General features: G+C 40.6%; 2 protein-coding genes across 3 annotated transcripts in view; one reads left to right on the plus strand and one right to left on the minus strand.

Annotated features, from left to right (window-relative positions):
- Positions 1-930, minus strand: LOC121863648. The gene has a single exon (XM_042362402.1). The coding sequence runs from the start codon at positions 928-930 to the stop codon at positions 1-3; it is 930 nt and encodes a 309-aa protein (XP_042218336.1).
- Positions 931-8,134: 7,204 nt separating this feature from the next.
- Positions 8,135-27,591, plus strand: part of LOC121863619 (WD repeat-containing protein 81-like) — a 63,137-nt gene continuing 43,680 nt past the window's right edge. The window contains exons 1-8 of one of the 2 annotated variants that reach the window (XM_042362361.1): positions 8,143-8,222; positions 9,399-9,494; positions 14,969-15,101; positions 17,261-17,387; positions 20,014-20,170; positions 22,028-22,142; positions 22,512-22,667; positions 23,324-23,903. In XM_042362361.1, the coding sequence (XP_042218295.1) occupies positions 14,986-15,101; positions 17,261-17,387; positions 20,014-20,170; positions 22,028-22,142; positions 22,512-22,667; positions 23,324-23,903 (1,251 nt within the window). In that variant the 5' untranslated portion in view covers positions 8,143-8,222; positions 9,399-9,494; positions 14,969-14,985. Of the gene's footprint in view, positions 8,223-9,398; positions 9,495-14,968; positions 15,102-17,260; positions 17,388-20,013; positions 20,171-22,027; positions 22,143-22,511; positions 22,668-23,323; positions 23,904-27,591 lie in introns of both variants that reach the window. The other variant, XM_042362362.1, reaches the window with a different exon arrangement.

Raw genomic sequence — 27,591 nt, forward strand, 5'->3', positions numbered from 1 at the left:
TCACTGAGTAGGAAACATAACTGCACTGGCAACAAGAAAGGCATGCAAACGTTCCTCAGGTGTAGGAAAAGTCTTCCTGAATACAATGGTTGCCAGATGTCCCCTTAGTTGTTCCCAGCACCATCCATAACTGGGCAATTCCTCCTTCACATCACGCCACAGACGTTGTATGTTTTGCATGGTCGACTCTGTCTCAGATTCTGCAAATTTATTAGAATGTATCGCTGTTCTGTGCTCATATCCTTCATTCTGCAGATTTTTATAACCTTTCCAGTCATCGGTAATGATGACAGTACCGGGCAATACACACCGCTTGATGGCTGCCAACAACGTCTGTTCGGTACGATCCTTGACAATTACCAAAAATACTCTCCTCGTGCCACGTTGGATGCCTCCAAGCACCCAGTATCCCTCAATCGCATGCCCAAGGCTGTCTTTCCTACTTCCAAACATTATCTCATCAATCTCAACAATGGTTCCTGGTCCACCAAGATTGTTGCACTTAGTTTCACAGTAAGTGCAAGTGACCACTCGGAAAACATTAAAACAGTCAATCACAACCTTCTGAGTAAGACCGACTTCAAATACCACTTGCTCCAGTGATATTCCTGGGATGAGGAACCAATAAATTAGTGTCAGTATCTGCTGGAAAGAAAAATTACTTTGTTCAAAAAGAGTGCCCTCCAGTGCACTCACATTCAACCTACACCTCGTCTTCTTCATGTTGGGTTTGCGTCCCTGGTACACCACTTTGTTACATACAAAACGTCTTGCGTGATTGGGATAAATCACAGTATTACAGGTTGGACACTTGATAAATTTCTTCACCACACGATGATTCAAAAGGAATGCCCGAAGTAGATCCTCGTCACCCATGACATGGTTTAAGTCTATATAGTTCAGTGAGCATCCTTGACATTCTTCTTCCATGGTTACTGGTGGTATATAACTTCTTTAAACTGTGCTCGTACTCAAGAGGGGTTTTTCAGACTCCTGTACACCAATATGTTTTTAAGCGGATTGATGTTGTGTGGTGATGACAGAGATAAAGCGTTTACTACAGCACCATAGGATAAAATATATGCTTTGTTATGCTCCTTCCTCTTCTTTTCCTTTTCCGACAATTAAACAAAGGATCTAGTCTTGGCTAAGTTGACTTACACTGCTTTGAAAGACTTGTTGACTTGTTGACTAAAGCTCCACGGGTCGTTTATACTACAAGAATAAAACACGTTTTCTTTGACACTGAATATATATACTATCGTAGTCACTGTATTGTAGATGGTTCCGTTGAACCCAGCAATACGAAAGCAGGAGCAGCCTTCACCATAGTAGGAGGTGACACGGTCCTTTGGTGAACTTCAGATTTTTTTTCCATTTCACCACCGATCGGCTCGTTAGCCATTTGGGCGATCGGTCACGTCTCTGTTACGCACTGTTGGCAAGTACTGGGCATGCACCGGCTCCTGAATGTCCTGGAACCTGCTCCAGTGTTGGTCAAGTCTGGTCTTGAAAGAATTCACACTCGGTGCCGTCTTTCTTTACTCACTTTTTTTTAGCGTTCGTGAACCAGCACCTTGTATTGCTCCCTATCATATGTTTCCTCCTTTTACTCCTCTTTCTTCCTCGTCCATCCCTCCTTCTCCACTCGGTCCTCCTCCTCTTACCGTTTCCTTATACTACTGTAGTGGATTTCTCCCCTACAAACGCTGTTTGTCGCTGAGTAGCCGACCCCACGAATTCCCCAGTGTTTGCCTCGTGGTCTAGGTCAACCAGCGCCGCCTTACATGACGGAGGTCAACTACTAAGCCACGCCTACCCCCCGCTATTTAAGACCTGACCTCGTGGTGACCGCTCTCTTTCTACCTCCACCAACCAGCCAGCAACACCTCCTCCTCCTCCGCCTGCCTGGTGGTCCTCGCTCCTGCCGGCGAGCATAGCGACCCACAAGCTGGTCCTCCTCTGAGCATCCTCACCAACCAGCTCTCTCTACATCACGCTTGTAACCACGCTGCCACTTCCCAGCACCAAGCTGCATTGTACATCCAATACAACATGTATACAGAGAACACATTGTGAGTTTCCTTTCTCCAACCCATCCTGAGTGTGAACCCAAACATCCCATACCCCATACTACTACTGTTCCTTCACGTACTCTTGCAACACTTTCTGGCAGATTGTTCCAAGAGTTCACAACTCTCACTTCGAAAAAGTTTGCCCTCGCAGTTTTCTGGACCTGTGGTTTGTTCAGCCTTGAGCTGTGACCCTGTAGTGGATTCCTCCCCTAAACACGCTTGTCGCTGAGTAGCCTACCCCACCAATTCCCCAGTGTATGCCTTGTGGTCTAGGTCAACCAGCGCCGCCTTACATGACGGAGGTCAACTATTAAGCCACGCCTACCTCCGCTATATAAGACCTGACCTCGTGGTCAGCAAGGGGAACCAGATCAATATAATTTTAAGGGACGTTTCTAAGGCTTTTGATAAAGTTTGGCATTTAGGCTTAAAATATTAAAATTGGGACTTAACGAACACTTGCTAAGAATGTTGTGTAACTATTCAGATGATAGGAGAGCACAAATTCAAATTGGAAACTTTATGGGAACTATGTTTAATCTTGAGAATGGAGTACCTCAAGGAGGATGCCTTTCTCCAACACTATATACAATTTATACCTCAGACACACCTCAACCTACCCCCTTTAGCGAATATGTAATGTTTGCTGATGATATTACTCAAATAGTATCATACCCACGAAAATCAACCCAATTTATAGCACTCTACACGGTAAGAGCGATAAAAAATATAAATGGTTTTGAGAAAAAATGGACTAAAACTAACAAAAAGAGGATATATAACATACTTAAAAGATAAAGAACGACAGGCAAGAATAAGATTATCAAAAATAAAACGCTTTAAGAACCTTAGCATTAATAACAAAAGAAAGATTTATGTAGCCCTTGTCAAATCAATTATGGACTACCCACCCATCCCATTGAACACTCTTAGTAAAACGAGCATTAAAAGGTTACAAACAGTACAAAATATAGCCCTCAGATTTATATATAACATAAAATATACAGACCATATCAATAATGAACAGCTACACAAGAGAGCAAACCTCCTAGCAATCAATGTAGAAATACACAACAAAGCCGCAAATATTTGGAAAAAAGTGACTGAACTTAACACAGAAACATACCAAAACTGGATAAATAACATAGACAACGAAGAATTCCAAGAACACAGTTAGTTTAAATCAGCCAGGAAGAAAGTAGTTGAACCATCTCCTGCCCCAATATACATATAAAACATTAATAGAGAGAATAAAAGATGAGAGTGACCTACCAGCTCCACTAAGACCCTGGCAGGCCTCTCCATACAGTGTACCTTTAGACTAACACAACTAACACTTAACTAACACCTTAGCCAAAAAAAAAAAATTGTGACTACCCTCCCAGCTACACAAGGACCTGGGCGGGCTCACTAACTTCAACAGTAAATAAAAATAATAATAATAAGCAGCACCATATAAATAAACCAATATTAATACAAGGGTCTGACGACCCAAGGAAGCAGAACAAAGATAAAACACCAATAGGAAAGATGAAGCGATCTGGTTGAGCCCAGATTCTTTCTACTCCTACTGTATTTCAGTTTCACCACTTTTTCTTCAACCCCTAATAATCTTCTTTCACCTCATAACTAATGACTCCGTACCGTACCGACCTGCCTCTCTCTTTCTACCTACACCAACCAGCAAGCATCACCTCCTCCTCCTCCTGCCTGGCGGCCCTTGCTCCCGACGGCTACCATGGCGACCCACAAGCTGGTCCTCCTCTGAGCACCCTCACCAACCAGCTCTCTCTACATCACGCTTGTAACCACGCTGCCACTTCCCAGCACCAAGCTGCACTGTACATCCAATACAATATGTATACAGAGAGCACATTGTGAGTTTCCTTTCTCCATCCCATCCTGAGTGTGAACCCAACAACCTGTACTCCACAACCCCTTGGCGAGCGTCCGCCAGCTCCAGGTAAGGACACTCGACTAAGTAGTGCCCCTTGAGAGGCTTATACACCTCAATTAGGTTGCCCCTTGCCCGTCTGTAGGCGCTCCAATCTTTCAGGGTAGCTGAGGTGCCGAAGTGCAGGCACCAGTCTGATGGCCCTCCTTTGAACATTTTCAATCAACTGACAGTCCCTAGTATATCTCGGGGACCAGACGGGGTGACATTGTAGCGTAGTGTATGTGGCCAGTTGTCCAATTTCTCTTTGTTAGGCTCACATACATACGTACATGTAGGAGATCTCGCACTAAGGTGTGAAAGGAAACTCACAATGGCGTTTTCTTTATATTTATATATTATATGTACAGAGCAGTTAGGTGCTGGGAAGTTGCTGCGTAGTAGAGGAGTTGCTGTGGAGGAGCTTCTTTAGAGGAGGTTTTCTCTGCTCAAGTGGAAAGTCGGCAGCCCACACCCTCACATTTTTGCTTACACCGAGAACACCGGCACAAGCAACAACATTGCCGAGATACTGAGCACAGTGGACAATAAACCAGCTTTGGTGGTCTTCCTCGACTTGGAGAAGGCCTTCGAACTAGCAAATCCACTGGCCATTATAACAACGCTCGCCGAAAAAGGTGTCAAAGGATGGTTGCTGGGGTGGATCCAGAACTACCTTACACAGAGAGAAGCAAGAGTACGCTTTCAGGGAGCAACTTCAAGCTACAGGGTCCACGAAAACGGAACCCCACAAGGAGGCATCCTCAGTCCAAAGCTGCTCAATGTCCTGATGGAAAATCTAGTCAGACTACCTTTCAGACAAACAGCCAAGCTCCTCTGCTATGCAGACGACTTACAGCTCATAGTAAGAGGAGCAAACAGACTAGTCAACACGCACTCCAACTTATAGAAGTGGAGTGCAACAGACTTGGACTCAAGATAAATCCAGCCAAGTCGAAAGCGATGGCCATCTGCACAGACACACCAGACATGATGCTCTCCATACAAAACACGCCGGTAGTCTGGACCAACACCCACCAGTGTCTTGGAATCTGGTACGACCAGAAACTCACTTCCAAGCCGCAACTCGAGTATCTCAGGCACAGGAAGAAGAGCAGACACAACATAATGAGGTCGCTCACCAGCACAACCGCAGGAGCGAACATACACGTGCTCAAAGCCTACTACACGGCCGCCATCAGATCGCTGGTAGATTGCAGTGCTCCAGCGCTCATTGGACTGAGAGAAGACCAGATAGCTAAGCTAGAAGTTATCCAAAATAATGCTCTCAGGACCATTCTCGGAGCACCCAAGTGGACCATAATTTGCAATTTGCAAATGGAAACTGAACTACCACCCCTGGCAGTACGAGTCAAGCAGGTGACAGCCGGTCTCCTCGCCAAAATCTGTAGATCAGATAAGCCCACAGCTGCCAAAACGCGAATCAGTGCCTCCCTCCACCTCGACCACAGAGTGCGAGGGGCCACCTGGTCGCACGAGGCAAGCGAGGTCATCAGGCACCTGCAAGCATAAATACTCGTCAAGAACAACAAAGACATACGAGACAGGGATTATGTAGTTCCACCACCATGGAGCCCTCCACCAGCCACACTCAAAATCACCGAACTAGGTGATAGCAAAGCCAACCTCCAGAAGGAGGACCTCAAAAGAATAACTCAGGAAGCCATAGCCACCGAGACACCGGCTGATGCAACATCCTCCCTCAGCAAGTGCAGACCCCAGTTCGGGGGGCGCGCCACTCCGAAACTGACCACGTCCAAGAGTGGGGGTTGGTGGTAAGCGTTTACTGACCAAGGGTCCGCTTACACTTGCAAACCTGCAGTATCCTTTCATATCTGCAGGTAGGACAACCTCCATCCCCAATCCCAAATCCGGTCTGGCTGCTCCAAGAGCTCCAGCCGGAACCATCAAACGGGCCGCCTACAGGCAAAGGCCCGTGTCGGACTACGGTCCGACAATCTCAACAACAACAACAACACGCTGCTGGTTGGCTGGGAAGCGGACGGTAATTGACCAATCAGCAGTTGTGGGGGAGAGTATTCACTACAACAGTACTCCAGATGGGGAAGCACTTCACTCTTGAAGATCTTTACGAGGGACGGACCGTCTAGATATCTGAACGACCTTCTTATTAGACCTAATAATTTATTTGCCCGATTTACCTTCTTCTCGCAATGGCCGAGAACTTCAGCTCATTGTCAACATACACACCTAGGTCCTTCTCACATTCAGTCTCAAATAGTGCAGTTTCTTCATCCCGTTGGAACATATGATACGCCTCCTTACCGTTGGTACACCCCAGGTGCATCCTCTTACACTTCGTGACATTGAATCTCAGCAGCCATTTCTTCGACCATTCCTGGAGCGAAACATTGAGATAGACATCCCATCCAGTCACGAACAGATAAAGAAGACACCGGCTCCTACTACCACCTGAGATCCCTTGTCCGAGAATTGCTGTTCGACACCACAACCGCATCCAGCCCATACGTGCACGAACTGATCGCTATAAGAACAGCCCAGTCCCAACCATTGTAAAAATTATCAATAACTTGTAATAAATCAGTGTATTCACTCCCAGTAAACACTGCTCCTTACACTGTCACTATGTTGAAATGGACTGTAGTTTGAGCTTTTCCCCATCTAGTTATTATATGTCTTATTTGTGTCACTTATGTTACTTGTATATTATTTGTAATTCGTAACCCATTCCCCAAATATGTAACTGTATATTTTCAGCCTTCTGGCTGCCAAGCTCTTTCAATAAACCGTTAATTATTATTATTATTATTATTACAATAACACGAACGGCCCTGTGGAAAATAGAAAGACATACAAGATTAACACCAGAATCACGAATGGCCAGGTGGTATATCTGGTCATGAATTATGAGACACTATTCATGAAGGATATAACAAGATGGGAAGAAAGCACCCTCCACCGACTGAGACTGGGATACCCATGCAATTGGGAGATGGGTGTACAGGTACCAGCAGAGGAGCACATAAGACCTGCGACATGAAGCCGCTGGTGAGATGGTCGCTGGTGACGATGATCGCTGGTGAGGTGGTCGCTGGTGAGGTGGTCGCTGGTGAGGCGGCCGCTGGTGAGGCGGTCGCTGGTGAGGCGGCCGCTGGTGACGATGATCGCTGGTGAGGTGGTCGCTGGTGAGGTGGTCGCTGGTGAGGTGATCGCTGGTGAGGTGGTCGCTGGTGAGGTGGTCGCTGGTGAGGTGGTCTGGTGAGGTGGTCGCTGGTGAGGTGATCGCTGGTGGTGATCGCTGGTGGTGGTCGCTGTGGTGGTGAGTGGCTGGTGAGGTGGTCATGGTGAGGTGGTCGCTGGTGAGGTGGTCACTGGTGAGGGATCGCTGGTGGCGGTGATCGCTGGTGAGGTGGTGCTGGTGAGGTGGTCTGGTGGTGAGGTGGTCGCTGGTGAGGTGGTCTGCTGGTGAGAGGTGAGGCTGGTGCATCAGCTGGGGTGAGGTGAGTGCTGGTGAGGTGGTCGCTGGTGAGTGAGTGCGCTGGTGAGGTGGTGGCTGGTGAGGTGGTCGCTGGTGAGGTGGCTGGTGGTGGGTGGTGAAAGGCTGATCGCTGGTTGAGGTGATCGCTGGTGGGGTGGTGCGCGCTGGTGAGGTGATCGCTGGTGGGGTGGTCGCTGGTGGTGTGGTGGTCGCTGGTGAGGTGTCGCTGGTGAGGTGGTCGCTGGTGAGGTGATCAGGTGTGCGCTGGTGAGGTGATCGCTGGTGAGGTGATCGCTGGTGGTGAGGTGGTCGCTGGTGAGGTGGTCGCTGGTGAGGTGGTCGCTGGTGAGGTGGTCGCTGGTGAGGTGATCGCTGGTGAGGTGATCGCTGGTGAGGTGATCGCTGGTGAGGTGATCGCTGGTGAGGTGATCGCTGGTGAGGTGGTCGCTGGTGAGATGGCTGGTGAGGTGATCTCGCTGGTGGTCGCTGGTGAGGTGGTCGCTGGTGAGGTGGTCGCTGGTGAGGTGATCGCTGGTGAGGTGATCGCTGGTGAGGTGATCGCTGGTGAGGTGATCGCTGGTGAGGTGATCGCTGGTGAGGTGGTCGCTGGTGAGGCGGTGACTCAGGAGGTGTTGGCTCGCCAGGCGGTGTTAGTTGACGTTTGTGATGAGGATCAGCTGTCACGGGACTGCTATGTGGGAGCTTCACTGTCACTCCCTCACTTCATAAGACTGTAAGTTAACTCTCCGTGGTATAGGGGGGACACAGCAGCACTAAGTACAGCCATAATACCTCTATTTCTCCATTAGGACTCGGAATGGAATTATTCTGATTTGGAGACGATGATCCAATTTATGCTGTCAGTTTAATTATCTTGTTTGTATTATGATAGAAAGGTGAAGTTAATTTAAGGGAAGTCCGTAATAAGATTGTTGGCAAGGGTAGAGTGAAGAATATAAGTATTAATAATAGGGTGTAAGGTTAAGGAGGTGTGTTACTTTATATCTTTCAAATTTTGAGTAATCCTGGAGGAGATGGCTAGCACCAGAAGGTGTTGTTCAATTTCATTAATTTTGGTCACTGTACTTTAGACCAACCACGGATACGAGTCCCTAGAGGTTGACCAATATGTATGTTTATCCAGTGTATTTTGGCGTGGTTTAAATGAATCTGACCTTCATTTTTGGCGGAAATTGCTCAGAATAAGGAGATCCAAATGTTTCAGTAGTTTATAACTCTTGGGTGCGCAATGTCCGAAAGTAAAATAATACCCACTTTTCTTCTATTACATTTACCACACAAATAAACTAAAATTACCTAACCTAACTTCCTAACCAGGGGGGTTTTGACCCCTTGGCTACCCCAGTACAGTATATTTAAGTCATTTGCAATGGAAAAGTCACAGAAAAAAGTGTCTTAAAATTGCCTAAGCCATCGGAATAACACATTGCTTGGTAGTTATTGACGATTGATCCGCCACCAATTTTTCATAGAAACTTATTATAAAATCGCTTAAATTTTATTGTGCTTTATAGTGGCACCGTCATAGTTTGTGCAAATGTGTTAAAAAGTGGTTATTTCTAAATTAAACCTAACCTAACCTTAATTATCTACCAAATGAAGCATTTGCACAAGAAATGATTATCATATCAGAACTCACTGATGAAAATATAGTAAGAAAAATAACAAAAATAAATAACTCATCAACTGGACTGTGGTAAATATTAACCCATTGCTCAACTACTAGAACCTGACCTAACCAACCAAAGAAACCTACCTGACCATACCTGTCTTCTTAGCCATGGGGGCAGACCCCCTGCCATATTAAACAAAGTATTTACTTTGATATCTGGTACCAATAAAAACAACTTTATTGACGAGGTATGGTGTAATTTTATGTTTTTTGTAGACATGAGAGCACGCATGGAACCGGTCCAAGCATAAACAAACAAAGAGAAGCGATAGCATTCACCGAGACGGCAGATTTTTTGGCTGAATATTTATGGTAAATAATTAATTTTTTCCCGTACAAAGCACATCGAGACATCAGAGGTTTACCCTACAATATCCCTCATCCTTCATACTCTGCCTACCACAGGTGATTTATGTTCATAGATAGAGAAGAACTAAAAACATTAAAAATAAATACTTATACAGGTTGACAATCCCTTATCCAAAATCCTTGGTGCCAGAGGCATTTCGGATTTTGGAATTTTTCGTTTTCAGAATGGTTAGTTTTATTTTTTCTCTCTCTCTCTCTTTTCTTTTAGCCCACCCGGGCACAAGTCACTGACCCACATTGGGGCCTGGGGGGGGCGAAAATATAATAAAAATTAAAATAATAATAATAATAATAATTCATAGGTCCAGGTCGTGTTTCTCACTTTTTATCTTTTTTTCATTCTTGTATTCTTTATTATTATTATTTTATTATTACAGTATTATTGTTATTATTATTAATTTTATTATTATTTTATTGTTATCATTATTATTTTATTTTGGTGTATTTTTTATTAAAAATTGTATTTACTATGAATTATTATTATAATTATTATTATTATTATTATTATTATTATTATTAGTATTATTATTATTATTATTATTATTATAATTATTATTACTATTACATTTTCGCCCCCACGCCCCAATATGGGTCAGTGATCTATGCCCGGGTGGGCTAATCCGTTTAAAAAAAAAAAAAAATTGCCCCACAAAAAAAAAAAAACAACTTTCGGTTTTCAGAGCTTTTCGGTTTTAGGAATTTCGGATAAAGGGTTGTCAACCTGTAATTAAAATTAAAATTTATCATGTCATTTTTATTATTTACTATCATCCAAAGAACATCAGTGGAAGAAATGGAAGAAATCGAAGAACTCCTTCGAGTGTTAGCCATCTCCTCAAATATTATTAAATATTGCCACAACAAAGTCACTCTGCATCTATACAGCATTTTTAAAAATTACTAAGAGTATAATTGTGGTACAGCGGTAATGTGCATAACTTTCACCAATATGTCAAGGGTTCGAGCCTCGGCCCGGACACACGTGAGAAGGGTGTTATCCAGTGTGACCCTCACTACCAAACACCACAGGTTTCCTCCTGTACTAACACTGGATAGACCGCCCAAACGGCTAGTAAGCTGATAAGTGGCGAATATGATAAAACATAATTGCTGGTGTTATGAGGGGCCTCACGTGGTGTAGTAATTCCCTCACAGATGGTGTTATGCGGGGCCTCACGTGGTGTAGTAATTCCCTCACAGATGGTGTTATGAGGGGCCTCACAGATGGTGTTATGAGGGGCCTCACTGTGGTGTAGTAATTCCCTCACAGATGGTGTTATGAGGGGCCTCACATGGTGTAGTAATTCCCTCACAGATGGTGTTATGCGGGGCCTCACGTGGTGTAGTAGTTCCCTCACAGATGGTGTTATGAGGGGCCTCACGTGGTGTAGTAATTCCCTCACTGATGGTGTTATGCGGGGCCTCACGTGGTGTAGTAATTCCCTCACAGACGGTGTTATATGAGTGAGGTGTGGTCCCAGGCCTTCCTATCGTAGACGGATTAACACATCGCTGGTTGTTGGGTCTCACGGGCCATTATCACTGGGTACCTGGGACCTCACTCTGTGAAGGTTAACTTGGGTGCGACTGTTACTGTTGAGTTGTTCTCACTGACTTAAGCACTGTTCACCACTGTTCACCTCTGTTTAATACTGGTTCCATTCCTTTCCTAAATGAAATAGTAACTTCTGGCGTGAACTTGTTGATATTCCGGTGGGGAGGAGGGTTCAGGGGAGGGAGTTGGTATGGGCCAACTTAACAGTTGACCTGGCTGCTCCGAGAGGAGCGCCAGGTACGTCTTGACCCTTCGGTGGTCAAGGATGTAGTGTATATGTATGTATGTATGTATGTATGTATGTATGTATGTATATATATATATATATATATATATATATATATATATATATATATATATATATATATATATATATATATATATATATATATATATATATATATATATATATATATATATATATATATATATATATATATATATATATATATATATATATATATATATATATATATATATATATATATATATATATATATATATATATATATATATATATATATATATATATATATATACATATTATTACAGCATCTTGTTAACTTAACCCAACTGTCTAGAAGGTCGTTTGCTAACCTAAAAGTTCGTTGGAATCAAACCATTGTTTCAATGGTTTTGGGTACTGGTTCTAGCTCACCCAAAATTTCCTAAATTCAACAAAAATGGTAGAAAAGTCTACTTACTTGAGGTATGTCTCTGGATGATGATGATGATGATGGGATTTAGAATGGGGGTGGAGGAGAAGGAAGAAGAGAAGGCATTGGGGTGGAAGAGAAGTCGCCCCATGGCGCCATTTCACTCATTATTTTCTTTAAATCAACACTGCACTGCATTATATATTGTCAATTTGTAAAATATATTTCAAAATGACCAATAATTTGCTTGGAAACACATAAAAAAAGCATTTAGTTGAAGAGAGTCTCAAGCAAGATGTTACCTCCAGTGAAAACAGAGAGAGACTAACGTCTGTTTGCTGTGTTAAGAGGCTGGATGCCACGCATTAAACTAGTCACTTTACCTTCAATTATGTTCAATAATTGTTAAAATGACTAAAAAATTGAATATTAAACTTTTAAAATTATTGAATAGTATAAACTTCTTGATATTTACTAAAATAGTAAGGAATTTAAGCTTCCTAGAACCGAAGGCTAATGGGCTGGCGACTGATGTTTTCAAAGCTGGTTGCCCGTCAGTGTGCAAAGTTTAAAACATGTTGAGGTCGGGTTCGTAAGAAATTCGTTAACTTTAATTTTTTGTTCGTTAACCAATTGGAAGATCTCTTATGGGAAGGCAAGTGCTCGTTAACCTAAATTTTGTTAAACGTAGGGTCTTTGCAGTTATATATATATATAGTATATATATATATATATATATATATATATATATATATATATATATATATATATATATATATATATATATATATATATATATATATATATATATACACACATACATACATACATACATACATATACATATACACTGTACATGTGCATCAGAACAAAAAACCCAATTAGAACAAGAGAACATTTAAAGTAAAGGTAAACACAAACATAATTTATTCCATAATATGACAAGTATTGCCCTAATTTTTAATGGGATCGATAATGGTATAGATAAAGTTTAAATAGAAGGGTTTGCTCTTATTTATGGAGATTTCCTCCCCCCAAGATTTTCACCCACAAATTCCATTTACAGCCTAAGTAAAGAGGATCACAATGAAAAATGCACATTTCATCATCAATTAAGAATATGAAGTATATGAAGCAACCTAACCAAACTAACTTATAAAATATTACTGTACTGCATTGTGTGGTGTAAAGATTAGCTACAGCAGAAATTTGTATTATTTTGCATGGAACCTTCTTATATTTTACCTTGATATGTTTGTTTTCATGCATAAACAAAAATATCAGTGGAATGATCTGATGATTTACCCCCAGCTTACTTCACCTGAAAATTAACCACCCTAATATTAGCTATAGGGATATAGGTTAAGTTAGCATTAGGGTGATAAAGCTAAATGTAAAATAAGCTCGGGACAAAAGCTGTATTAATAAAATGATTTTAAGCTATATTTTTGGTAATGTTAGGTTATGTTATATCATGATATTAGCTCTATAGCCTTGTTGAGTAAGCATTATTTACGAATGCATCGCTTCATATGGGGTGATGTAAAATGGGTAATTCTTATCTTTGGGATTAGGTAATAATAATTGATATTCAGTCAATTTGACCAAGGATAGCTGACAAAACCATGAGAGGCCTGTTTCCAGTAGAATCCATATGCCAGCAGCATCTGATGTTCTTAGGGCTAGGCGGTCACCATCCAAGTACTAACCAGACCCAGCATTGGTAAACTTTGCTAATCTGACAAGAAGTGGGGTTTCCAATGTGGTACAGTACAAAGCTGCATATACTGTACTGTACCTATAGTTCAGACTTATAGATAAAATTAAGTTCCACTTATCAGCTGTGTTGGGTGATCGTATTGAAATTTGTATTTAAAAAAATAAATTTCATAAAATTCAACAAAATTCTGACAGGACACTAAGGTGTACCTAACCATCTTGTTAGATTCTGTAACAGTCTCGTGGCCAGTAGGCTGTTGCCCTCATCCAGTCTGCCATATTAAAAAAATCATGACTGAGTTGTGTTTGATTTTAGCTGGAATGCATCTGAACACATCCAAACTTTGTTCATTCTTGCTAATATTAGACGTTCTTCAGTGATGGGTTGGTTTCATTCACTGCCACTTCCAGAGGCCATGGCGTACTTGCTACAAACCTAAACTTAAGTTTTCCAATGTAAATTTTGGTAAAGTCAACTTTTTTAGGTTCTTCAATTAGAATACAGAATTCATCTTTTCCATTTAGTGCCCTAAACAATGTAATTATTGCCAAGAAAAGGAAATAATTTTATGCATCCATGTTTAAAGGGTACACGTATACACTTTTTACTTTGTTCCCTCACTGGATTTGCATTCCATAAACTAAAAAAATAAAAAAAATAAAAAAAAATAATCTGGGATCCCTGTTCAAAGTACTGTATTGAAGATACATACAGTATGACATGGGTAAACAAACATGAACTTATACCCATACAGTAGGTTGTTCTGCTTGGTCGCCAAGCTATGCCAATGTCCAAAGGAGACCTACCAAACTGGTGTCAACACTCAGGCACCTCACTTATGAGGAGACTAGAACATTTTTAGCTGTCGTGTTTCTACTACAGAAGAGGAAGGGGAATTTCATAGAAGTGTACAGTATGAGCAACTCAAATGGCATTGCATGGTCAAATGAACATGTCTGAAGTTAGTGGGTGGCAATCTTGCTAGAGGTCACAATATAAATTTTAAAAAATCATTCATTACAGAAACAAAACTGTCATAGCTAACTTCTTTGGAGTTAGAGCTGTGGTCTCTGGGAATAACCTGTCATTGAATGTTGTAACAGCGCCAAGTTTGACCTTTAAGTTCAGGCTTCACAGACACTGGAATAGTGTTCAACTTTTTCAGGTACAGTACATTAAAGTTCCCATATGTGCCCAGTACAGGTACTTACTGACATGTGTAACAGAGAACTGGCCAACTGTTTTACCAGGTGGTAATATGTTTTGTGACGAAAAGGATAAAGACTAAGAGTGGCAGTAACTGTTCATAGTTGTGCAATTTTCTTTGGTACTGCAGTGCTTCATTTCATAATACTTTACTGTACAGAACATTATACATTATATGAACCGACCAAATCTAACCTTGCTTATCATGGGTGTCTGCAAGGGTTGGGGCTAAGATGATCAGTGACTAATTAATCTTTCATTTTTATATTGCTTTCGACAGGAGGAGGTCCAGCAGGCATGGCCACCAGACTGCTGGAGCAGGTGAGCCAGTCTCTCACCTTGCCCACAGAATATTGCTGCCAGGGTTCTCTACCAGACTTGGTGGAGAGCTTCGTGTATTCTCCTTGGCTAAGGTAAGATTATGCTTCAGTCTTAGCAAACTAAGTGGAAAACCAATTAATACAAGAAACTGCATTTTTCATTATAGTCCATTTTTTCTCAGCTGAGATAAGATGCCCCGCCCCTTCTCAAGAATTATAGCTGAATGGTGGTTTCAAACCTGTCCGATTTCGTCCTGAAGTAATGATGTATTTCTAAATGAGTTCATTCATAATCGTTGGGATGACCATTTCTGACAAGAAAGATATTTAGCTAAATTATATAAAGATACATACATTCATTATTTGAAACATAAGTACGTAGGAAGTTTATCAGAAGTATTATACATGAATTAACTGTTAAACTCTGGTAGAAAATTCACGCTTTTGGAGGATGTGTTTAATATATGCAGTACTTATTTTTACCAACAATAAGGCATACTAAGACAAATTACATATCAGTAATACTACATTATACAAAAACTAACATTTTAAAAGATTAGAATCACATTGAAATATTTACACGGCCGTCAGCAGAAGCGGGAAATGCAACTTCGAACAACTTCATATTTTCCGTCTCTGCTGACGGCCGTGTAAATATTTCAATGTGATTCTAATCTTTTAAAATGTTAGTTTTTGTATAATGTAGTATTACTGATATGTAATTTGTCTTAGTACAGATAGTCCTCGACTTACGACATACTCGACTTACGACCACCCGGACGTACGACCGCTGCAGTCATATAAAATATTTTTCAAATTACGTATTTTCGAGTCCCGACGTTAGTGATCACACTGTGTACTGACAAAATTTTCGTTTGTAATTCCCTTTAAAATGGCTGGCAAGCGTAAAGGTGAGAGTTCTCGTGATGCTGAGAAGAAAAAGAGACACCCATTTTACTGAAGATTTTCTATGTATTATTTTCGCATTTTCTACTTACGGCCTGGTCGTGGGTCCTTAGCCCCGTCGTAAGTCGAGGACTGACTGTATGCCTTATTGTTGGTAAAAATAAGTATACAGTCAACCCTCGCTTTACGCGGTCCCACTTTACGCGTTTCCACCTTTATGCGGTACCCTGCCGAACATGGAATGCTCACTTTCCGTGGTGTGTGTACCCTTTTACGCGGAGAGCGGCTCGAGCAGGGTGCGCACAAGGTCGCCCAGTCATCAAAACATTACCGAGTTCTTCACCCGCCACCCACCACAGCCGGCCCAAGTCAGTGATAGTGATAATGATAGTGAGGATATGGACATATATGGACTTTGAGGGGATTGACAAAGAGGCCCTGCAAGCCTATGTGGTGGATAGTGATACAATTGATACAAGTGATACAGGTGAGGGCCAATAATCTGCCCTCTGCCTCGGAACCAACCCCCCATCCCCGTGTGCCCAGCCATCTTTTCTACTAATGTAATTGTTAAAAACCTAATATTATTGATATTTCTCTTAATTATTAATTGTGTGTGCATACCATCATAAAATTAAGAAGTTATTTTTACTACAACGTAGGTATTGTGTCTGAAAAAGTGGAGTTCGGGGGTCGGCCCGGTCTCTATTTCAATTAATCCCATATGTTATGTTGTTCACTTTACGCGTTTCTCACTTTACGCGGGCCGCCGTGGGTTCAATTGACCGCGTAAAGTTAGGGTTCACTATATTAAATGCATCCTCCGAAGGCGTGAATTTGCTACCAGAGTTTAACAGTTAATTCATGTACTGTATAATACTTCTGATAAACTTCCTATGTACTTATGTTTGAAATAATGAATGTATATATCTTTATATAATTTAGCTAAATTTCTTTCTCGTCAGAAACAGTCATCCCAACTATTATGAATAAACTAATTGAGAAAGAAATACATCATTACTTCAGGACGAAATGGGACAGGTTTGAAACCGCCATTCAACTGTAATTCTTGAGAATGGGCGGGGCATCTTTTCTCAGCTGAGAAAAAACGCGTTATAGTCATATGAGAATAAGGTACCGGTGTAGTAAATGGCAACTGCATTTGATTAACGATGTATATTCAGATTAACAACCCCTTAATTTTTGGGCTAAAAAACTCAAAGATAGTAACTGTAGAAAAGTTGCCGACCGTTTTTGTATCCTGTATAGCGGATCATGAGGTATTTTAAAGGAATATGTAGACCCTGCATCAGTGCTCATAATATTGTTTTTCACTCTGTCACCAGGGCTGTAGTCAGAGATGGAACATTCTCGCCCCCTCCACTACATGACACCCTCAGTGCAGCAGAGGTTCAGTCTTCCCTGCAGCTTGGAGAGAGAATAGGGGACCTGTGGCAGAGAGTACTAATTCAGGTAATATATTTCTTTCGTTTATCATGTATTGTAAGTTGAGAAAGTGTGTCTTCTTGATGCCTCAGCTCTTACCTGCTATGTCTTACAGTGGGGTATGCTATAACGAATCTAATTGGTTCTAGAACCTCGTTCGTTATAGCATTCGTTCGTTATAGGATTAATCCGTTCCAGGCCCCCAAATACAACCACTTAGCACTGAAAAAATTCTGTGGAAAATGTAAAAAATACGGTACTTTATCTTACCTTAGTGTTGTTCAGCATGCAGGACAGGAGGCAGAGGGGGAGGGGGGAGGAGAGAATTATGGAGAAGAGGTGGAAGGAGAGGAGTCATCCTTCCTAGCCCTCATTGGTGACTGTCTCACAGGCACTTTGTCTGTAGATTCTTTTGTTACCTTTTTAAAGAAGGAATCCAGGGTTGGCTGCTTCAACCTTGATTTCTGGACCTTCCAAAAGTAGTTCATAACATTGTCATTAAACACACTGATGGCCTTTTGCACAGAACCAACATCAGGATGAAAATCCTCAGCAAGTTTGGACAGTTTGCTCCAGCAAAAGAACGCATCCTTGAGATCTTTGGCTGGAATGATGCGGCTTTCCTCTTTGTCCTCCTCCTCCCCTGACTCCTCAGAAGTTAAGCTCCGCTTCAGTGTCTCGTTTTGTTCTTTGTGAAGCTCAAGCAGCTCCTCAGTGGACAGTTCCTTACTGTGCTCTTCCACCAACTCCTCAACATCATCATCATCATCCACTTCCAGGCCCATGGAATTGCCCAGAGACACAATTTCATGAAGAACAACCTCCTCTTCTAACTCTTCGAAGCCTTCAAAGTCTCTTTGAAGCACACATTCAGGCTACAATGGCTTCCAAGCAGCACAAAGACACCTCACAGTAACCTCTTTCCAGGCTGAGGTAATTAAAAAAACAGCATCTGCTATATTGAAGTGACTCTTCTAGAATTCCTTCAAACTAACATCACTGGAAGAAGTGGACGCAAAACATTTTCTAAACAGTGCCTTTGTGTACAGCTTCTTAAAGTTAGAAATTACTTGTTGATCCATGGGCTGGATGAGAGGTGTTGTGTTGGGTGGCAAGAAGTGCACAGTGATGAAGTTGAACTCCTCTGGCAATTCAACCATCAAATTAGGAGGGTGGGCTGGTGCATTGTCCATCACCAACAAAGCTTTCAGTGGAAGATTATTCTCCCTGAGGTATTCCTGAACACTGGGTCCAAACACCTCAATCACCCACTCAGAGAATAAATTCCTGGTCACCCAAGCCTTTGGGTTTAACCTCCACATAACACCAAGGTGGGTCTTCCTAATGTTTTTGAAAGCTCTGGGGTTTTCTGCATGGTACACAAGGAGTGGCTTTATTTTGCAGTCACCAGAAGCATTAGCACAAAGAAGGAGGGTAAGCCTGTCTTTCATTGGCTTATGGCCAGGGACAGAAGTTTCCTCCTTGGTAATGTATGTACGGCGAGGCATTTTTTCCAAAAAAGTCCAGTTTCATCACAGTTGAATACCTGCTGAGAAACAAAGCCTCCCTCTTTAATCACATTAAAAAAAAGTCATGGTGTTCCTTAGCTGCTTCCTTATCTGCACTAGCAGTATCACCATGTCTCAAAACACTATGTAATTTATTTCTCCTTCTGAAACCAGTAAACCACCCCTTGGTACCCCTAAACACTGGCACATCACTATCACTTGCACTGGGAGTCTTGGCTTTAAGGTCCTCAAACAATTGTCTGGCCTTCTCACAAATTATAGCTTCACTAATGCTATCATCTGCCATTTCTTTCTCCTTTATCCACACTAAGAGTAAATATTCCGTCTCCTCAATCACATTACACCTTGCTTTGCTAAGTCTAGAGATTCCCTTAGCCACTTTCACAGTTTTCAACTCCCCTTTATTCTTTAAATTCGTACATAAAGTCGATTTAGCCATCCCATACTCATCACTAAGTTTCGCAATGCTTGTTCCATCCTCATGTTTCTTTATGATTTCTTTCTTAGTTTCAAGAGTTATGAGCTTTCTCTCTCGCTTTGGACGATTCATTGTTACAATTGTACACTTGTATAACAAAACATTTATACAAATAACTCTATTTCCACATCAAAAGACAAAATTTCAACAATAACAGTGGTGCACTGGCTACACAATGAGACAAAGATGGCGCCTGGCGCTCTTGTTGTGGGTCGCGGTACAACAATATTCATGCGCCAGGTGAAATAGTCCCGTATTCATCCGCGTTCATTGTAGGAGTTGCGTTCGTTATAGCATTCTCATTTTTATAGGTAAAACCGTTCATTATAGGAATATTCGTAGTAGGGTCCGTTCGTTATAGCATACCCCACATTCTTTTACATCCCTTTCTCTCCCATGTTATTTCTACCTCATTTGAGATTTCTGTACCCTTTGAGTCACACATTAATGGTCTTAATTGTACAGTATTATAATACTATATATTTATTGGATTTTGCTTGCTTCTTTGTGTTCACTGAAGAAATGTTAGTCGAGCAGGTATGTTGTCCTGTGTATAGACTCGGTTGTTTTGGTTTTAATGGTACAAAATTCTTAATCATTTGGGTAGCTGCTTACATAACTTTTATCCGATAAACCTGTTTTTCAGGTTATTCCGAAAAATGAAATTCGGGTGTATCCACTGGCCAGAAACTCAGGACATTCACCTGGGTTGATGGCAGATGTTTCCTACTCACAGTTGCTTCATTATGTTGCAACTTCCAATAACAAGAACTTATGGAAAGATGCCTACAAGAAATACTCAGGTTTGTAACCAAAGTAGAATCAGTAATTATGCTCACTGTTAGTCCTATAAACTGTCTCCCTTTCATTATACTTTACAAGGAGATCAAAAACTTGAAGTGGAATGAGAAAAGTTTTTCATATGTTCCATTTGCCACAGAGGAAGAGCTGGAATGAGTATTGAACATGTTACACCACTTACAGGAATGTCATGATGCTCGTGGCAATCACTTTGAACATTTGATATAAGTTCTAAGTTATATACGGTATAGTAATTAAATGATAATGTAAATAAAAGCTTCATTGCACTGTAACATTTTGAACACCATGTATTCACTAAAATTCAACCATGATACACTATCAGCTGTATATGAAGAGAAATCCAGTTTTCTTGGTAACTTAGTACAGTACTGATAAGCTGAGTATGGTAGTTGATCACTATTTTTCTATGCCAACTTGCAACCAAAAGGAATTATTGTGCTTATTTATCACAAACGGTAACTTCTTGTCTTCAAAAGTCTTATGCAGGAGTTCCTGTCTTCACTATTTATGAAAACTAAAGAATTTATGAACAAAATATAAATTGGCCACAGGGACCTGATTATGGGCTTTGCCTGTGTCCTACCTGCAGCTCATAACTGACTCTTTTAGTACAGATGAGTGACAATGAGTTTATGACAACTTGTTGTTAACCCTTTAGTGGTAGGGGCTCCCCTCAGCTGAATAAAATCGTCTGGCACTAGCCAGAATAAAATACCTAAGGGATACTTTGCCCTCTAAAGGGTTAAACCACTGCCAAGTGGATTTTTATATCACTTTGTGTGTCTGTGTATTCCAGTGAGCTGTCTATTACCAAGCGGGCTTATTGAGTTTTAATTGATTCAGTGTTGACCATGAAGTAAAAATAATTACCGTTTGAAAAAATATGTTAATCACTTGTAGCTTTAAATATTGGTGGGTTGGATTAGGTTGAGTTTTGGGAGATATAGCAGCCATTAATTTGGAGTTGAGTCACAGGCTAAAGTTAATATTGATACTACAGTAATCTCTCAAAACACTTTGACTAATGTTGATGTAATTTGTTTGATGGGTAAGTGTAAGCTATTGGGTGACCAGGTGGCAACTTTGGGGTTGTGTTATAGAAAGGGAATGTCATAGGAGTCCTAGAAGGAACAGATGACAGAAATTGAGAGAGAAAGTGGGTCTTGGTTAAGGAGTGAGAGTCTTTGTTACATGATTCCTCCCACCCAGCACCAAAGAAGGAAAGGCTATTGTGTTAGGTTAAAGAATTAAATATCGTAATTGAAAAACCTTTAATGATATGCCTTAGGTATTTTTGCAGACTATTTCCTGTTTTGACCCTTTTCATTTTATCATAAGTTGAACTGAATTATAAACTGAAGTGTTTGCCTTATCTTTGTTCTTTATGATTTATTTGAATTTACTTGGAAAGAAAATCATAAACAGTGGGGTATGCTATAACGAATCTAATTGGTTCTAGAACCTTGTTCGTTATAAGATTAATCCGTTCCAGGCCCCCAAATACAACCACTTAACACTGAAAAATATAATATAAAATTGTAAAAATTGTAAAAAAGTGCATAAATATGCATCTAAACTCCTGAAATAAGAATATCATTAATACTTGTAATAAAAAAAAAATACTGGTCGTTGTAGGAGTTTCGTTCGTTATAGCATTCTCAATTTTATAAGTAAAACCGTTCGTTATAGGAATATTCGTAGTAGAATCCGTTTGTTATAGCATACCCCACTGTACTAATGTACAAGTACAGTATAAGTATACATATACAGTATAAACATTTACTGGGGATAATACATAAAGTATTAATAAGATTTATTTCCAATGTGTTTTTCTGCAGACCACGGTGTAGCAGTACAGTGGAAGGGAGGAGCCCAGGTGGGAACAGACAGCTTAAACAATGTTCTAAGGGAGGTCCTGTGGAGGCTGTATGGCTGCAAAATTATACCAATACAGTTAGTATACTTTTGTGTTATTGTTGTGATATATTTGTAGTTTGTTTTAGTTTCTTACTGGTGAAACTACTGGTAACCTGGAACTTGTATTTTACCCCCACTTAGCCATCTTTCCATGCATCCATCTGCTTGTCCAGCACTCAATTGTGTATGATTTCATTATTTAATTTGAACTATTCTGTGACACTTATACCCAAGATAATTTGTACTGGGTTGTTAGGAAGCTGATGGTCTCTGTTTGATCACAAAGCACTGAATGGGTTCCTGTCATATATCTGGTCAAATGGTAGGATAGGAAAAAAGTCGACATCACAGGGACCTCATCAGACTATTTGCAATACTGTACTGTATTGTAATTTCTTTTTGCAGAGGAGAGTCTCGTGTGCACTCTGGTATACAGAACAGTCGTGTCCACGGCCCACACTCTAACACACTGCCTGCGATCTGTGCCCTTGAAGGAGACCAGTCTATGTTTGTTATCCTCAGCAATGTTCATCATAATGTACAACAGTGTGTCTCATTTAGGTAAGAAGAGATAGAGAATTTTTATTTTCAACACTGTGTTTAATATCAAAGAATGAGGACAATAGTTGTTGCCTTGTGTAAGTTTATACAGTTTTACATAAGATGCTTCATTGACAACATCATAGGTCTACAGTTTTCAGAAAATACACAAAAACATTACTTAAAACCATTAGTATGTTGAGGCAATGAATGAATTTGGGTCAGATATCCTTAGTTAATATAGTGTCAACACATAATAAATGATATTGAGTCATGGGATAGCACAGATAAGGCCATTTACCCAAGAGCTAGTGTTCAAGCTCCCATAAGTGAGATTTGATCATCATTCCTCTCACTCCTCTGTAATGGAATTCCTCACCTTTCACATCTTCCTATTCACCTAAATCTCACAGCTCATTAAAAGTTGGGGATTCACAAATTGTAAATTTTTTTTTTCTTATATACCGTATACCGTAGTTTACTGGACAAACCTTGCTAGAGTCTAGATAACTTTTTAATTGTTTTTGTCCCTTAGAGAACACATTGTAATTGGTATATGAGTACTGTACTGTATATGTGTTCACAGAATTAGTTTTCTTCATTTTCATTTGGTTGTAATATCTGTAGCCTTTCATGCTTCAGGTAATAATATACTTTTACAAATTTTCAACCCACAGCCCTGCCAAATTAAATGGGTCTGAAGCTCGGCCACTGTTTGTACTGTACCAGATATTAGAAGCAGCTAGAGACACACATGATCGGGGTCTGCACCTTGGAGACTTTACCCTCAGTCACCTTTTCATTGATGATTCCCTCTACCTCAGCTTTCTGCCCAGGATCCAGGATAATTTGATTCACCCAGATTCACTACAGCCTTTACCTGTACCAAGAGAAAAGGCAGGGAATGAAGTCTTATTGGAGGTGGACTCGAGGGGGGAGAAATCCTATAGGAAAATTTCACTCCCGTTGGATGCATCTCAGTGTATGGTGGACCGGGAATTTGAACACACGTTTGACAATCAAGATCACGGTGAAGAAAACAACATTGCCTCTCAAAGTAAACTAACTGGCTCTGTGTTAATGAACAGTCTTTTGACTATAACGAGAAAAAGTGATGTTTGTGGTAGTGATTGTACAGTGAAGGATGTTGTTAGTGAGGAGTCAAAGAATCTGAGTGAAGCAAATCAGTTTGATACAAGAGTGCTAGAATATCAGAGACTCCTGTCCAGTGAGGAGGCATTTGATGTCTTAAAGCAGGTATGTTTCTAATTAATTTTTATACAGATAGAAGCAATTATTAATTTTTCCAGACATTGTACAGTTATTAAAGAAGTGTCTTTACTATCTACTGTACACCCACCTCTCATTTTAAGCTGGGTTAACGTTCTTGAAAATCACCGCATAATTTAAAAACTTGTAAATTAAACATATTTTTCTCATAAAAATGCATGTAAATGGGACAGGTTAGGAGAAAAATCATATAACTGTCACAATAAATATTCTTTTACCTTACCCATTAATAAATAAAAAAACAGCTGATAAAGGAAAAACAATTGTAAATGCATCTTAAATAACACTTACTTTGACGACTGGCGATTTCTGCTTGCCCAAGATGGTTTAGGGGAGGGTTAAGGAAGAAGGTTACAGAGGCGGAGGCGAAAGCATGGGTGAGTCAGTGGTTAAGGTAGCAGTAGGCTGTGGTCTGCAGATACCAGATGTCGATGGCTGAGATGCGTTGTTGCCAGATTTCAAGAAATATTAGAACAATATCTCTGTCTTGGCATTATCTCGAATGGTACAAACAGTGCTCTCGCTTACACAAAGCACACGGCCAACATCCGATACACGCTTTCCTCTCTGAAGGCGGTTGATCACATCTAATTCCACGTCCATTGTGATTGTTTTTTATTGCCTTTTTAGCTTTAGGCTCCCCAGATGAGGCAGATGGACATTTTCCAAACATGCTCGATGCAGACAACAGCGTTTAACACTAAAAATGATACGTGATGAACACACAAAGCAAAAGTAGTGCAGATGCGAACGAAGGAAGCGGTATGTGGGAAGCTTGCTGGGCGCCGTCACAGTTGTTTTACAGTACTGCATTATCATCATTATCTTCATCATCATTAGTAGTAATAATCTTTATTATTACATTATAGTCAGTCCTCGACTTACGACTGGGTTAGGGACCGACGACCGGGTCGTAAGTCGAAAATGCGAAATAATACATAGAAAATCTAAAATGGGTGTCTCTCTTTCTTCTCAGCACCACGAGAACTCTCACCTTTACGCTTGCCAGCCATTTTAAAGGGAATTACAAACGAAAATTTTGTCGGTACATAGCGCGATCACTAACATCGGGACTCGAAAATACGTAATTTGAAAAATATTTTATACAACTGCGGCAGTCGCATGTCCGGGTGGTCATAAGTCGGGTAGGTCGTAAGTCGAGGAGTACCTGTATTATAATAATTGTTATTATTATTAATAATATTAAAATCGTCTATGTTGATATGATTGTGACTTTATAGTAATACAAGCACCTCACCAGGCATCACATGCGACTCCGCTGCCCGGCGAATATGCGGCAAATTTCAAATTTGAACGCGACATTTCAAAAATAGGTGCGCGTAAATTAGGTTTTGGTATTAATTAAACAATCGCTTTATTCCAAAATAGCTTAAATCAAACGTGCGTAAAACGCTAGATGCCTGTGCATCCCTCTCTCATTTTTGTGTGGGATGGGTCAAGGAAATGTGGAAAATACTAGAAGTGAAATGATGCAAGACAAGCATAGAAAATGGCACGAAAGAATTAGAGCATGCTTACTCATATCTCCAGCTAACATGTACAGTTGTGAACAAATTAATTTGGCAGGGAGAGAGAGGGAGGTTAGGGGTAGGTGGAGACTTGGTAACACTCCCTAGAGGTGGTGGTTAAAAGTCTGCGATATTCTTTTCATATCACAAATGTTGAGGCAGGCGCACCTTACACTGCTATAAATAACTCTACACTGTACACCAAAACAACCACAAAAAGGCTGCATAAAGTTAAATGTTTGAGGAGATATTTCACCACCACCTCAGTATGACATTACCAATTCTCCTCGTACACCTCTACCCTCCCTCCCTCCCTCCCTCCCTCTCTGCTGAATTCTTTTTGTCTACAACTTAATATTAGTTAAAATAGCAAGAAAGAACTACAACATACTTACTCTTATCTTCAGTTTGCATGTATAGTACAGCAGAACGCCGATTTAAAGCGATTCAATTTAAGATTACAGTATTGATTTAAAGGGACACCCACAATTAGGATAATGTTTTAATTTAAAGCGAATCTTTCCTATTTTACGCTAGTCAATCTGGTGCATCATATTTAAATCTTTGCGCCTAATGTTTCTCTGGGCACGTAACACTATCCTAAGGGCAAAGCTGTACTGTACATATACTCAAAATAATGTACTAAATGATTACTAAAATATTTGTCTAGTGCAAACTATAGCATGATTATATAAGAATTCCATCAATGTAAATTATATTCTCCCTGATCACTTCTGTGACATTTTATAAGCAAAAAACAAAAACTCAGTCTAAAGGACATAAATAAACAAATAAATACTTCACTAGACCTTCGGCACAACTGTCAAACATGTCAGTGTCACTTCCCCTCCCTCCCTCCCATCTTCCCAGCCAGGGTTGGATGGTTATAGGCTTTAAGTTTTTATCTTATATAATATCACAGACTAAAGTTAGGAGAATATAATTAGCATTGCTAGAATCCTTGCAAGACAGCGAATAATTTGAATATAAACGTCATATATTTTGCACAAGAGATAAAAATTTTAGCCCTTTGTAACAAAATTAATTAGAACTAAAATTTGTATGTCTAATGCGAACTATAGCATGTATATATTCAAACTAATCACTATCTTATAAGAATTTCAGCAATGTTAATTATATTCTCCCAGGTCAGTTCAGTGACATTTTATAAGAGAAAAACTTAGTCACTCTTAAGGACAGATAATACACAATGCAGTGATGCTCAACTCTAGCCACCTCCTTATCATGGGGGACTTTAACTATGGTGACATCGACTGGAGAAACAAGTTCACCCCAAATGATTTAAATAACACTGCTACTCTTTTTTGTAGAAACTCGGAGAGATAATTTTCTGTTCCAACATGTTAGAGACCCGACACATTACATAGGGGAGCAAACACCCGTGCCACTGGACCTCTTCTTAACAAACGAGGAGAGGAGGGTATGGTGGCCAAACTGTAACATCTTGCCCCAGTTGGTACCAGTCACCATATAGTGTTGTCATTCAGATTTAACTGTTACCTAGTTCAAGACAAAACCAGGCCAAGATGCAAATAACACAGGGGAAATTACAATGGGATGAGGGAAGAGATGAGGGGTATCCACTGGTCTTATTCACTAAAGCACAAGAACGCAGACACTACGCTGAATATCATAACTAGTAAAGTGACCCATTTGATCGATAAATATATACCCAAGACCAAACCCAGTGCCTCTAAGAATACGAGGGGATCCCTACACATGAACCATGCGGAGATTGACAAAGTTAAGAAGAAAACCCAGAAATTCAAGACATGGACTAGGTCAACCAATGAGCAGGACAAGAGGATGTATGCAAGAGCCAGAAACCAAGCAAAGGCAGAGTGTAGAAAGGGCTGAAAAGGAGTTCCAAAGGCTGGTTGCAAGCGAGATCAAGTCAAACCCAAAGGCGTTTTATCTCTATGCAAAGTCAAAATTAAAACTGCAAGTAGGAGTATCAGACCTGAGGCTTGAAGATGGTAGTTATGCAGATTCTGACCAGGATAAAGCTGAGGCATTGAACAGCTTCTTTTCCTCGGTGTTCACAAGAGAGGATGCGATTAACCTTCCTGCGATGGAGGACAGACGGTTTGACACAGCACTGACCC

The sequence above is a fragment of the Homarus americanus genome, unplaced genomic scaffold (assembly GCF_018991925.1).
Source record: "Homarus americanus isolate GMGI-L3 unplaced genomic scaffold, GMGI_Hamer_2.0 scaffold41366, whole genome shotgun sequence".
Taxonomy (NCBI): domain Eukaryota; kingdom Metazoa; phylum Arthropoda; class Malacostraca; order Decapoda; family Nephropidae; genus Homarus; species Homarus americanus.

Excerpts from the sequence above, each read along its gene's own strand:
- LOC121863648 (XM_042362402.1), bottom strand. The coding sequence starts at position 930 with ATGGAAGAAGAATGTCAAGGATGCTCACTGAACTATATAGACTTAAAC.